General features: G+C 46.9%; 1 protein-coding gene across 6 annotated transcripts in view; it reads right to left on the bottom strand.

The window, feature by feature from the left end:
• The window catches only part of LOC140689821 (gamma-aminobutyric acid receptor subunit gamma-3-like), a 149,455-nt gene that overhangs the window by 97,584 nt on the left and 39,870 nt on the right, over positions 1 to 12,001 (bottom strand). For all 6 annotated transcript variants that reach the window (XM_072951177.1, XM_072951179.1, XM_072951176.1 and 3 more), the window contains exon 3: positions 2,382 to 2,449. In XM_072951177.1, coding sequence (XP_072807278.1) covers positions 2,382 to 2,449 — 68 coding nt within the window. The remainder of the gene's footprint in view (positions 1 to 2,381; positions 2,450 to 12,001) is intronic.

The following is a 12,001-nucleotide window of genomic DNA, read 5'->3' as shown; positions in this document are numbered from 1 at the left end:
ACTTCTAAACAAAGTGCCAAGAAGACAAAAGCTAGAAATACTCACCCTTGAGGAAGCAGATGTGCAGAGAGAATTTTCAGGGCAGCGACACTACTCTGTGTAACGGTGAAAACGTGTCATTACATGCTTGTCCGGACCCACAGATGTTAACACCAAAGGTGAATTCTAGTGTCAACTACAGGCTTTGGGTGATGATGACATGTCAGCGTGTGTCCACTGCTCGTACAAATGTACCACCTGGTGGGGGATGTTGATAGTGGAGGAGGCTATGCGTGTGGGGGGAGGGGCAGGGAGGATATGGGACCTTCTCTGGAGCTTCCTCTCAATTTGGCTGTGAACCTAAAACAGCTCCAGAAAAATAAATCTTTTCAAAAATAAAAGTTTAAACTTAAAAACAAAAAAAAGCAACGCAGAAGCCCCTACCTTCTGAGGCCTCTGAAACCTCCCTCGGGGGTCCTGCATGTTCCCTCCTCTGGTCGCTCAGCCCTGCACCTGTCTTTGCTCTGGTTTCCTGGGTTCCCTGATGGTTTGTTTATAAATCTGGATTTGAACTAATCTCTCGTGAAGCTGGATGTGCACACACCTCACATGGAAGTGTCCGCACACTTCCCCGGGGCGGGGTCTGTCTGGGGCCTGAGGGTGACGTGACTACGGTCAGAGCCTCAGCCCCCGCACAACCCAGCTCCGCCCACCACCACGTGGCATTCAAGCAGCACGTCAGCCCCTCAGACCCCAACCGTGTGCCACACCTGCCGTCCACCCTTTCACGGGGACCTTCCCACGCTGTCCCACCTGGCAGGCTCCTGCCTAGCAGCCAGGCGTCAGGCTGAGAAGACCTCATTGGAGCAATCTACTCCAACTGCAGGCTTTCCGGGGGCGGGGTGCCCGTCATTAACAAAGTCCTTATCGCCCTGTGTCACTTACTCTCAGCCTCTCCTGCGGTGTAGGGTTTTCGTACAGAGATGTCTGTCCATTCCAACAGCAAAGCCTAACCCTGGGCACAAAGTGGATCTCAACGTTACAGGAGTTCATGAAAAACCCCCAGACCCCCAGGTGCAAGCCGCTGTCCCTAAAATGACATTGTGACTATGTGTCCATGGGGGCACTTCTGTTGTAGGGTCAGCGTCTGAATGAAGTGTTGTGTAACTAACATAACAGAACGCCAGAATAAGAAGCAAACTAAGAAGTGATGACTCTGTGTGGTCAATCGAAGAATTATTTACCAGGGGAGGGGACTGTCACACTTGCAGTTTACGTTCACAATCTGCAGCCCACAGGTTGTATGCGGTAAACCCTCTTTTATTCACGTCACCTCCTTGCTGGTGCCCCATCTCCAGTTTACGGGTGACATGAGGGATTTTTAAGTAAGTCACCCCCACTGAGTATCACTTCACCCCCACATGGAACCTTTATATATTCATCAGAGAGAAGATGAACATTTGCATTATCTGGCAATGAAAAGAAATGATTTTGCGATTCATTTTGGAAGGGTTACGTCCAACTACAGAATCATACAATGAAAGGATGGCATCTTCAGTTGGCACCGTGCAACGAACGCCCCGTCAGCCTCATGCATCCCCCGAATCGAGGAGCCACTGTGCAGCGGGGAAGCACAAAGGAGGCCCCCTGCGTCCAGGAGCTCCTGCCACCGCCGGGTGGGTGAGGCAAGTGCCTGCTCCTGGAATCCCGCACGATCTGCCTGCAGTGACAGATGCCAGCACAGCCCCTTCCTAAGAGCCAACCCCTGGTACAGGGAAGGCAATCTCTAGCCTGCGAACAGTTACTTCTGGGGCTCACTTTGCTTTTGTCTGTGAAAACACCTGACTCGGGGAAACCACATACTTGGTCCCATACTTTCTCCTGGTAAAAAAAAAAAGAAAGGCAGCATGTTTACCCTCAGAGTTCAAACTGCAGACAGAGGTATGAGCCGGATAATCTCAGATCCTTTCCTGAGAAACACTAATGAAAGGCAGGTCCTCTGGATCATGAAGAATGAACAAAAGTACAAACATCGTTTCTATTCATCCTCAGTATCAGTGAGGTCAGACTCAGCCAGCGACAGCACAAGCGCAAATCACATCACCTGGAGATCCACGTGCGGACAAGGCGGGGGGTGAGACACTATCCATCCTCAGAGCAGTGACCCACTGCTAGCGTCACGAACGCCACTCCTCGAGTTTTACCATTTCCAACACCGAAGCTACCAACAATTGCCACAGGTTTAAGAAGCCAATTGTGAGTTTAAAACCACACGATCAATCTCGGACGGAAACCCATGAGTTTAAAACCACACGATCAATCTCGGACGGAAACTCACGGTGAGGACGCGAGCAAGAACAGACAGAAAGACCGTCAGGTCAGAAAAGAAACCAGCGTCTTACCATGTTTATTGAGGACACGGGACCGATGCTGTTAACATAGATGTCCACATCGATGACGGTGGGCTTCACTGTGGAGAAAAACACGTGTGTGTTAGTACTCTGTGCCAAGGACCAAGGCAAGCGCTGCCCAGCCTCCTTTCATCCCACATGCACAGCCAGGGGCAGGTTGGAAAGAGATGGGACTTGCCTTGTAGTCACAATTCTAAAGGATGGAAGATTCTTACCCATATTTAATAAATTCTAGAAAAACAGAACATCTATACACTTCAAGCTGCCAGTGAGACGTGACTATAAAGATACTCTGTAACATTTGTTTACCTGATCATACAACAAAAAAAAAATAAAAAGATGAACTAGAAGATATTGCAAAACAGATTTGATGTCAAATTCATGCTCTGAAGCCAAACCCAAGTGAAGACTGATACCAGGTATAGTTCAGGTTACTCATCCATCACCTGGTTGCAACTCAAAGCAAAGACCCAGAGAGCACATACACTGAAGGAAGACAAGAAATACTGATTATTGTTAAGAGTGTAACCTAAAGACACATACCCCCATATCACAGACTTCAGATCCGGACACACAAAAAAAGAATAACACTTTAGCAGGTTGAGGAATTACTGTTTCAACTTTGAGGGCATAAAATTCATATAATAAGAAACCATAACATCTAACATTGTGCCTTTAGGGGTAAAATTGGCTCATTTAACCTTAAAGAAAATCGGTTTCCTGTTCCTTGGCAGAAACGGAACTGGGGAGACCGGTAATGAGCCTGCGGAGACAGCCAACCTCTGAGCCGGGGGTCCGGGCCACCCGAGAAGGAGGAGCTCCCTTCCAAATGGGAACAAGACTCCCGAACCTCTGCATGTGAATGCAGCATGTTTCCATGGAAACGGGAGTGTTTACATCTGCAATTACTTCAAGGAGCTTCTTCAGCTTCACTGAATAGCTGATCATTCATAAGTGGACTTCTGCGCTCCGCTTTCGGAAGGATGAGTAGCACTTCTATGCTCACAGTCTGTTGTTAAATTATGTATCCAGCAGTCTGCAGCCTGAGCCATGTTCTCCAGACTTCCACGAAAATGGAAATAATGATTATAAATGGGAGCCAACTACTCCAACATCTGCTGGTACAACCAAGTCACGTTAGCTTCAAAAGGCTGTTAGCATTTTGGAAAACACCCCAATACAAGTCTACAAACCACGTATATAGTGTTTAAATTTCGTAAGAGGGCTATTCATTTCAGACTGAGCTTTGCCAACTCAGGTGAACAGTAAAGTAGCATCTTTCTTCAGCTTAACTGGATTCAGCAAGTGCTCTGTCTCCGAAGGCTGCATCACCTTTCGTGATGCTGGACGAAGGCTGTGTGAAGTTGGTCAGCTGAGGACCTGCGTTTTGCAAGAGCCTTTTCTGGTTTTTTCACGGTACTTATTAGATTGTAGGCTTCCACAGCTTTTAATCTCATTAAATAAAAAAGACCTACAGATGTAAAGCCTTAACAACTTGACGTGGGAAGGGCCAAGTGAGTATTGAGTGCAATTGGATAAATAAAGGTTTTACGAGATAAGAGTTTGGAAAACACACACACACACACACACACACACACACACACATAATCTGGGGAAAATAAACTGTTTTAAGCAAATGCTCATTTAAGCAGCATCACGCTAAGGTAAAAGGAGCATTTAGGAGAGTGGATCTGACAGTGGTACCCAGGAAAGAGACCGGCCACAGGAGACTCAAGGTTTATAATCCAAAGCCTCGTGATTAAGCCCTGACAAACGATCTTCAGCAAAGATGCCAAGACCATTCAGTGGGGCAAAGTCTTTTCAACAAATGGTGTTGGGTAAACTGGATATCTGCGAGCAAAATAAGTGAAGCTGACCCCTTACCTTACACAATATACAACATTTAACTCAAAATGGATCCGAGACATAAAGGTGAGATTTGAAACTACAAAACTCTTAGAAGAATACGCTAAGAGAAAAATTTCATGACATTGGATTTGGCAATGATTTCTTGCATATGACACCAAAACCACAGGCAACCAAAGAAAAACAAATAAATACATTGGACTACATCAAAATTAAAAACTTCTGTGCATCAAAAGACACAACCAACGCAGTGGAAAGGCACCCCTCAGAATGGGAGAAGGCATCTGCAAATCGTATGTGGTAAGTGGTATCTGGATATACCCAGCAAATAAAAGGGGCTCCCACAACTCAGCAACAATGAAGGAGAGCAACCTGACTTTAAAATGGGTGAAGGACTTAGACATTTCACCAAAGAGACATCCAACTGGCCGATAAGCACATGAGAAGGTAATTAACATTATTAGTCACTAGGCAAATGCAAATCAGAACATAATGAAATGCCACTTTGTATCCATAACGATGGCTGCCGTCAGAAAAAAAAAATTCCCAGAAAATAACAAGTGTCGGCAAAGATACAGGAAACTGAAACCCTGGTGCACTGCTGGTGGGAGGGTCAAACGATGCGGGCACTGTGGAAAGCAGCATGGAAGTTCCTCAAAAACTTAAGCACAGAATGGCCACACGACCACGCGATTCCATTTCTGGGCATGTACCCAAAAGAATTAAAAGCAGGGACTCAAACATGTATTTGTCCATCCATATTCACAGCAGCACTATTCACAACAGCCAGAAAGTGGAAGCAGCCCACAGAGGGATAAATGGTAAACCCGTGCAGTTCATACACAGGGACTCTTACTCTGCCTTTAGAAGCAAGGGGATTCCGACTGTTTCACGTTTGTTTATGTGATGGTCAGGTGCAGCTGCAAGAGGAGAGGCTCAGGAAAACAAAGTCTTTTTACTCCCAGGTCCTAGAGACAGGAGGTACGGCATGCTTTGCAGGACTGCACGGGAAGGACACCAGGGTGGCCAGGAGGCAGAAGACAGGGCCAGAGAGGAGGCGCCCAGGCCGTGATCTGAATCGGGGTTTCTGAGGGAGGGGCAGGGCAGGCAGGGTAAACAGGCAGGGCTGGCTGTTTTGGCTCGTCTGAATCATTCCCGTGGGCTTTGGGACACAGGGGTGGTCTCCAGTGGCCGGGCACTTGGCTCTGGGGTGATTAAGACAGAGGGGTACTGGCTCCTGGGGTGCATGGGCCATACAGAGGAGGAGTGGCCCTGGACTGGTTACTTCCCCCCAGGTTGGGCCCCCGGCCACCTCTATGCATTGTTTACCCCTGGGGGGAGCAGTCTCTCCCCAGCCAGGAAAGGTTTTTAAATGTCAAAACATCATAATATACAGAAAATTTTAAATATAAATATAAATATATATACAGTAAGATGGTCATACGATAAACTGACACATGGATGAACCCTGAGGACATTAGGCTGAGTGAAATCAGCCCATCACAGAAAGACACACACTGTATGACTCCACGTGTGTGAGAGACCTACAGGAGTCAAGTTCACAGAGACAGAAAGCAGGATGGTGGCTGTCACTGGGTGGGAGGCAGGAATGGGGACTTAGTGTTTAAAGGATACAGGGTTTCTGTTTTGCAAGATGAAGAGCGCTCCGGAGATTGATGGGGGTAACGGCCGCACCACAGTGTGAACGCCCTTAATGCCACTGAAATGCACACTTCAAAGTGCCAAGACGGCGAGTTTTATGTTATGTGTATTTAACCAGAATTTTTTTTTAATTAAACTCTGGACAGTCGGGAGAAGGATGAAGAATTACTAAGAGGTTAAAAAAAAAAAAGAAAAAACTCAGGAACAGGGAGAGAGGGATGGCAGTTTTCTGAGTAAGAGGGGAAATTCTGTTGAAAAAGAGCATAGAATAGGGCGGGTGGAACTGAGTCCCCACATCTAGTTCAAAAATGGATTCACTCCCAATCCTTCATTTCAGTTCTACCTTACCTATGTGCATGGCACTCTTTTCGAAAAATCCAGAATTAGTATGTCTGAGAAGAATCACAAACTCACAAGTTGTGCAGTGTGCATGAACCATGCTGATGCAACGGGGACTCCTGGCTACATGTCAGCCACCGTTGCCCCTTCAAAGCCGGAGCAGCCAAAGGCTGCACTCCCCACTCACCCCCGGAGCAGAAGCAATGGCTTTTCTCCACCCACCCTGGGCTCCCTCTTCCTAGAACAATCAGTCATGAGCTGAGGGCACAACCCAGACACACAGACAGGAAACGGCATGGGTCACGGTGGCCCTGTTGGGGGAGATGCAGGACTGGGCCACGCTGGCTGTTGACTTTTCTTCTCCAAAATGCTACTTGGAGCCTGGAGGCGAACAGACTCTTTGTCTTGTTTATTGGGGACACAAAAGAAATTGTGTCATGGCAAAAAGTAAATAGATTATATTTTAACAGAAAAATAAAATCTTGATGTCAATCTCTTTGGGGCTAGACAACCAAAACCAGATGTAATACAGTCCCACATACCTATTAAACACACTTCAGCCCCTCTTGCGGGAAAAAAAATCGACTTTTATTTCCAAACTGCCTGACAGTTACCTGTTAAGGGGCCCCATTTGAGGGTCACAAATGGGTACTTCCCAGCACATGTCTAAAATGCCAACTCTGAATAAATACAACAGGTAATAAATAACACATTTCTGTGTCACCACCACCAGTTCACTGCTGCCCAGTGGTACTGCAGTCCTAAGAAACACCTTTCATTTTTCTGTCTGACCAAGCTGGGTGGTTACTCTTCTGGCCCTGGGCTCCGAGAGGTAGGCACAGATGTCATTCAACAAGTCAAGGATGTCATAGCCCTCACAACTCAATCAGCTCCAAGCTTCTCCCAGAGCAGGGCCAGTGGCAGACAGGATGACCTGATTCCACATCTCCTAATTTTTCCACAATGAAATGGAGCGTTGTATGGAGCTGGTTTCTCACAACCCCCAGAAGTTTCTTTGTAAAGCCACTGAATTTACTATGATATATTTTACTTTACAAAACTGGGGGAGATAAGAAAAAGAGAAAACAGGAAGCCGCCAGCTTAGTTCGGCCCCACGCGATGTGATTCACGGGGTCCTGGTCGGCCCATGTCCGCTCTCTGGGGAAGGCGGAGAGGCAGGAATCCATCCCCCGAGGAACGAGGCTACAGCAGTGCACAAAACACCCAGCGTGCTGCAGGCGCAGACCTCAAAGACCGCGAGGACCAGCACTAACAGTCACGTGGGTCTTCTCCAGTCATCTGGGTAACACCTCTTACTAAAGACAGTCTCATACAGGTTTGGAATAAGTGTCTGGGGTCTTTTAGGAAAATGTACATGAAGAAACTAAGAATAAAATACTACATTTGCAGTAACATGGAAGGACCTGGAGATGGTCATTCTAAGTGAAGTAAGCCAGAAAGAGAAAGAAAAATACCATATGAGATCACTCACATGTGGAATCTAAAAAAAAAAAACAAAGAGGACACTAATGAACTCACCTACAAACCAGAAACAGACTCACAGACGCAGTAAACAATCATGGTTATAGGGGGGAAAGGGGGTGAGAAGGGATAAATTTGGGAAGTTTGAAGATACTAACTACTATGTATAAAATAGATACACAGAGTTCTTCCGTATAGCACAGGGAACTATATTTAATATCTTGTAATAACTTTAAATAAAAAAATATGAAAATATATGTATATACATGCATATGCATGACTGGGACATTATACTGTAGACCAGAAATTGACACGTTGTAACTATACTTCAATAAAAAATTAATTAAAAATTTTTTTAAAAGCTAAGAACATACATATATATAGTCCTTCTCTTCATCTCCGTATTGTTAGGTCAAGAGCACCCCTGAACACTCCAGTGAGCAGGGCTGGCCCCTGGAGGGGAGGGCTCACATGCAGGTCACCTTCGCCCCTCCCCCGCGCACCCGCCACAGCTCCTGGACACAGTAAACACCTGCGAACTGGTGTGTGACCCTGGTTCCTGAAAATTATGGGTTTTAGGTTATTATATTTACTTGGGCTTTACATGTTAAATGTTCGCATGAGATTAAACACTGCAGCAGGAAGAGTGACTTTTTAAGGTCCCCTGGAACCTGACAGTGACCATGGGCTGACTCAAGCCGTCAAACGGGCAGAGAGCTGATAACAGACTGTCCAAGACTAGGATACTCCCAAAAATAGGCACCTGTTACAACAGAGATTAGATTAGCTCCCTGACAGCGGCACTAAGAGAACAGGTGGGGCCACTTTTACTCCCTCATAAACAAGCAGGAAACAGAGGATGAGCGCAGCGCAGGCTGGAGGAGACGGAACCTGGGCTGAGAGTGCTGACAGGGACAGGACTGCGGAGTGGGGTGACTGCAGCTGCCGCAGAGGCCACCCTCACGAGCTGCCCCCAGACCAGCAGCAGCAGGGGATGAGGAACGGAGGCCCCAGAGAGCACTGAGCAGATGTGCTCCATGGGTGACAGCCGAGGGGGGCACGCCGCCTGGTCACCTGGCCGCAAAGAGTGGCCCTGCCCTCCCCAGCTCCGCAATCTTGAAACGTCTCTTAACCTCTCTGTGCCTTGGTCCCCCTGTGTCTACCATGAGCTGACAACAGAACCTAATTCATGATGGGGTGCTGAGGGGGTGCTGTGAAGTAAACAGTAGGCATTCAGTACATTGTTTTGCTATGATCACTGGGACCCCTGGAACCAGACACAGAAAAGAATGCCAAAATCTCACATCTGCTGTTTTCCAAATAATATTTATGCCTAACCATAACCCTGGTCACTTAAAGTTGTATTTTTTCATAAGAAGTTTCAAGGTACTGATAGAAAGATTTAAATATCAACAAGTGAGTGGGGAAAAGAGAAATAAACAATACCAACTCTCTTGCCCATGGTGGTTAAATAGATTATAGTTAAATACTGGCTCTTCCGATAGCTGGGGACCTCCCTTGCAACCTTCCTGGCCTTTGAGGAAAGGGAGTGGGGGCTCCTGTGCTGTTGGCCCCTCCAGCTTAATGCCCCCTTCCTTTCCCTGAACCAAGAGTCCCCCTGGGCAAGATGGCGCACGAGGCAGACCAGCCCCCCAACCCCATCACCACCCCCACTTCAAGTACTTCCTTCCACTGTCAGCAGCCGGCAGACGGCACTCTGGTAAGCGCCCTGCACTGACTCAGTACGCAGCACCACTTTCATGCCCACCTACAGACTGGAAGTCAGAACATGACTGAGGAGGTGACTTACCCAGGAGTCTGCAGCCTCACAGAAGCATAGCCCCAGAGGCCCACCCTCACCCTCCCAGAGGCTTCACTGTGGTAAAAAGCACAGCAGGGTTCTGGGGAACAATGGCCTCAAAGGGAGCTTACCATCATCATCATCATCATCATCATCATCATCATCATCATCATCGCAAATAAGCTTTCCAGGTGCTTCTTAACACGCAAACACTCTGTCTCTGAGGCTTTTAGTAAGTTCATCTATGCGATCTGGAAGGAGGTGTGTTTCCAAATGCTCTTCTCCAGCTTGGACAATATTAGGTTACCAGGCGGGTGGATGAAGGCACTGGGGTAAGAGGTACTACATCGAATGGGCAAACTTGGCTAATATTACAGTTCTGCCAAGGCCTTAGGTCCATGCAGAAACGTCTCGGTGCTGCAACACTGAGACGAGGCAGCCACTGCTCTGGGTCCTGTTTCAGGTCTGCTGGGTTCCCACGTGGACAGCTCTGACTCCTGGGTTCATAGCTAACCCCACCCCCAGGAAGCCAGAACTGTGGATTCAACCCTGAGGTTCTCTCCTCTCAACTTCAAGGCTCACCGTGTGATTTCAATTGGGCCAAAAAGAGTTCACCAAGATCAAGATAAAACTGCCTGTATGTTCACGTGTGACTGAAGCACTGTGCCTGTACACCAGAAATTGACAAAACATTGTAAACTGACTATATTTCAGTAAAAAATAAAAATAAAAAAAGTTCTGGAAATAGCATGATGGTTGCACGACATTATGAATGTACTTAATGCCACTGAACTACATACTTAAGATGGTTGAAATGGTAAATTTTATGTATATTTTACCCCAATTAAAAAAACTTTAATTGAAAAAAAAAGGTAAAACTGCCGTTACCTCAGACCTGGGTCAGATTTGATAAGCAATGTGGTAAAGATGGTAAAACAGCGAGATCCCACATCTGCATGCACTCACGTAAAATGTATTACTGAAGTAGAAAGTCTGAGAATTCACATTCTCAGAAGAACCTCAAATCCTTCAGAGCTCCAAGAAGGAGGTGCTCCAAAAAGCTCCTCTACATTTCCACCTCATATCAGAGTCTGGTGGTAAGAACACAAACAAAATGAGAAAACCACCTGCAAGAAGTCTTATAATCTTACAAATTTGACTCTGAAGTGGCCATGTGACCTTGTAAAAGCAATTTAAATTTTCTGGGACTCATTTTCTCCAGTGCAAGCTGAGAATCTGAAGTAAGTTTTCCTTCCAACCATAAACGTTATTAGCTATAACAGGAAAGATAACTTTTAACAATTCCCTTTATAATAGCAACGTCTCCTTTCTACCGTCTGGCTGGGAATACCAAACAGCACCCACCAACAGTTTTCACTCGGGAGCACGTGTAGAAAGCCAACCGCGGCCCACCGGTAAGCAGTGAAAAGACTGCAGACAGTGTGGGCGGTCCAGATGCTGACGGAGCTCACTGGACTTCAAACGCCTAACAGAGTGACATCAGCAAGACCGTGGAAGAGGGAGCCCCAGATCCTCCTCCCCACAGAAGACCCACCTTGGCAACAATACCCGGACCAACCGCCTTTGCAAGAAACTCAGAAGGCAGCAAAGAGGGTCCTTCCCCTCGGGTGAGCTAGATGCCAGTCACAAGGGAGCCCAGGGGAAAATCCACAGCACATGCTCCCCAGGGCCCTGACACTGAGGGAAGACGCCCAGCTCCCCACTCCCCCCAGGGGAAGGGAAGAGAAACGTGGAACATACATTCAATGACCTGATTTTGGGAGGGCTGCCCAAGGGAATGGTTTCTGTCTTCCCTGATTTTAAGCCCTTCCAGGAAGGAGACACGAGGCTGGGGGATACTGAGAACAAAAGCAATCAGTTTGGCCCATCAGCAGTCTGTAGTACCTCAGAGAGACACTAGGGAACACTCCGGCACCAGAAAGGGCTCAGGACTGGAGACCAGAGAGAGCTCCCAGAGAGAAATCTGCAGACCACTTCTGGTAGATTACACGCCAAAGCCTGGGAGGATGCACTCCCCCAGACAAGGTTTGCAAGACCGCCAGCCTCTCTAGTCAGAAGACTGGTGAAAAGTCTTTCCTGTACAAAACCAGACCGCGAAGACTGGGGAAAGGGGCTGATTTTTCTCAAATGCCTAAATCCCACAGGAGATGACAAGGCATACAAAGAAAGAGAAACACAGTTCAGTCAAAGGAGAACATTAAATCTCTGGGAAATGAAACAGAAATATGCATTACCAAAGAATTCAAAATGACCATTATAAGGACGCTCCATAAATGAAAACGGAACACAGATGGACAACTAAATGGAATCAGGAAAACATGAAGGGTATTAGAAAAAGAGAAAAATCATAAAGAAGAGCCAAACAGAAACTTTAGAGCTGAAGAATGTAATAACTAAACTGAAATACTCACCACAGGGGATCAGCAGCAGTCCGGCGTAG

The sequence above is a fragment of the Vicugna pacos genome, chromosome 27 (assembly GCF_048564905.1).
Source record: "Vicugna pacos chromosome 27, VicPac4, whole genome shotgun sequence".
Lineage (NCBI taxonomy): Eukaryota > Metazoa > Chordata > Mammalia > Artiodactyla > Camelidae > Vicugna > Vicugna pacos.
This window is presented reverse-complemented; position numbering and strand designations above follow the sequence as displayed.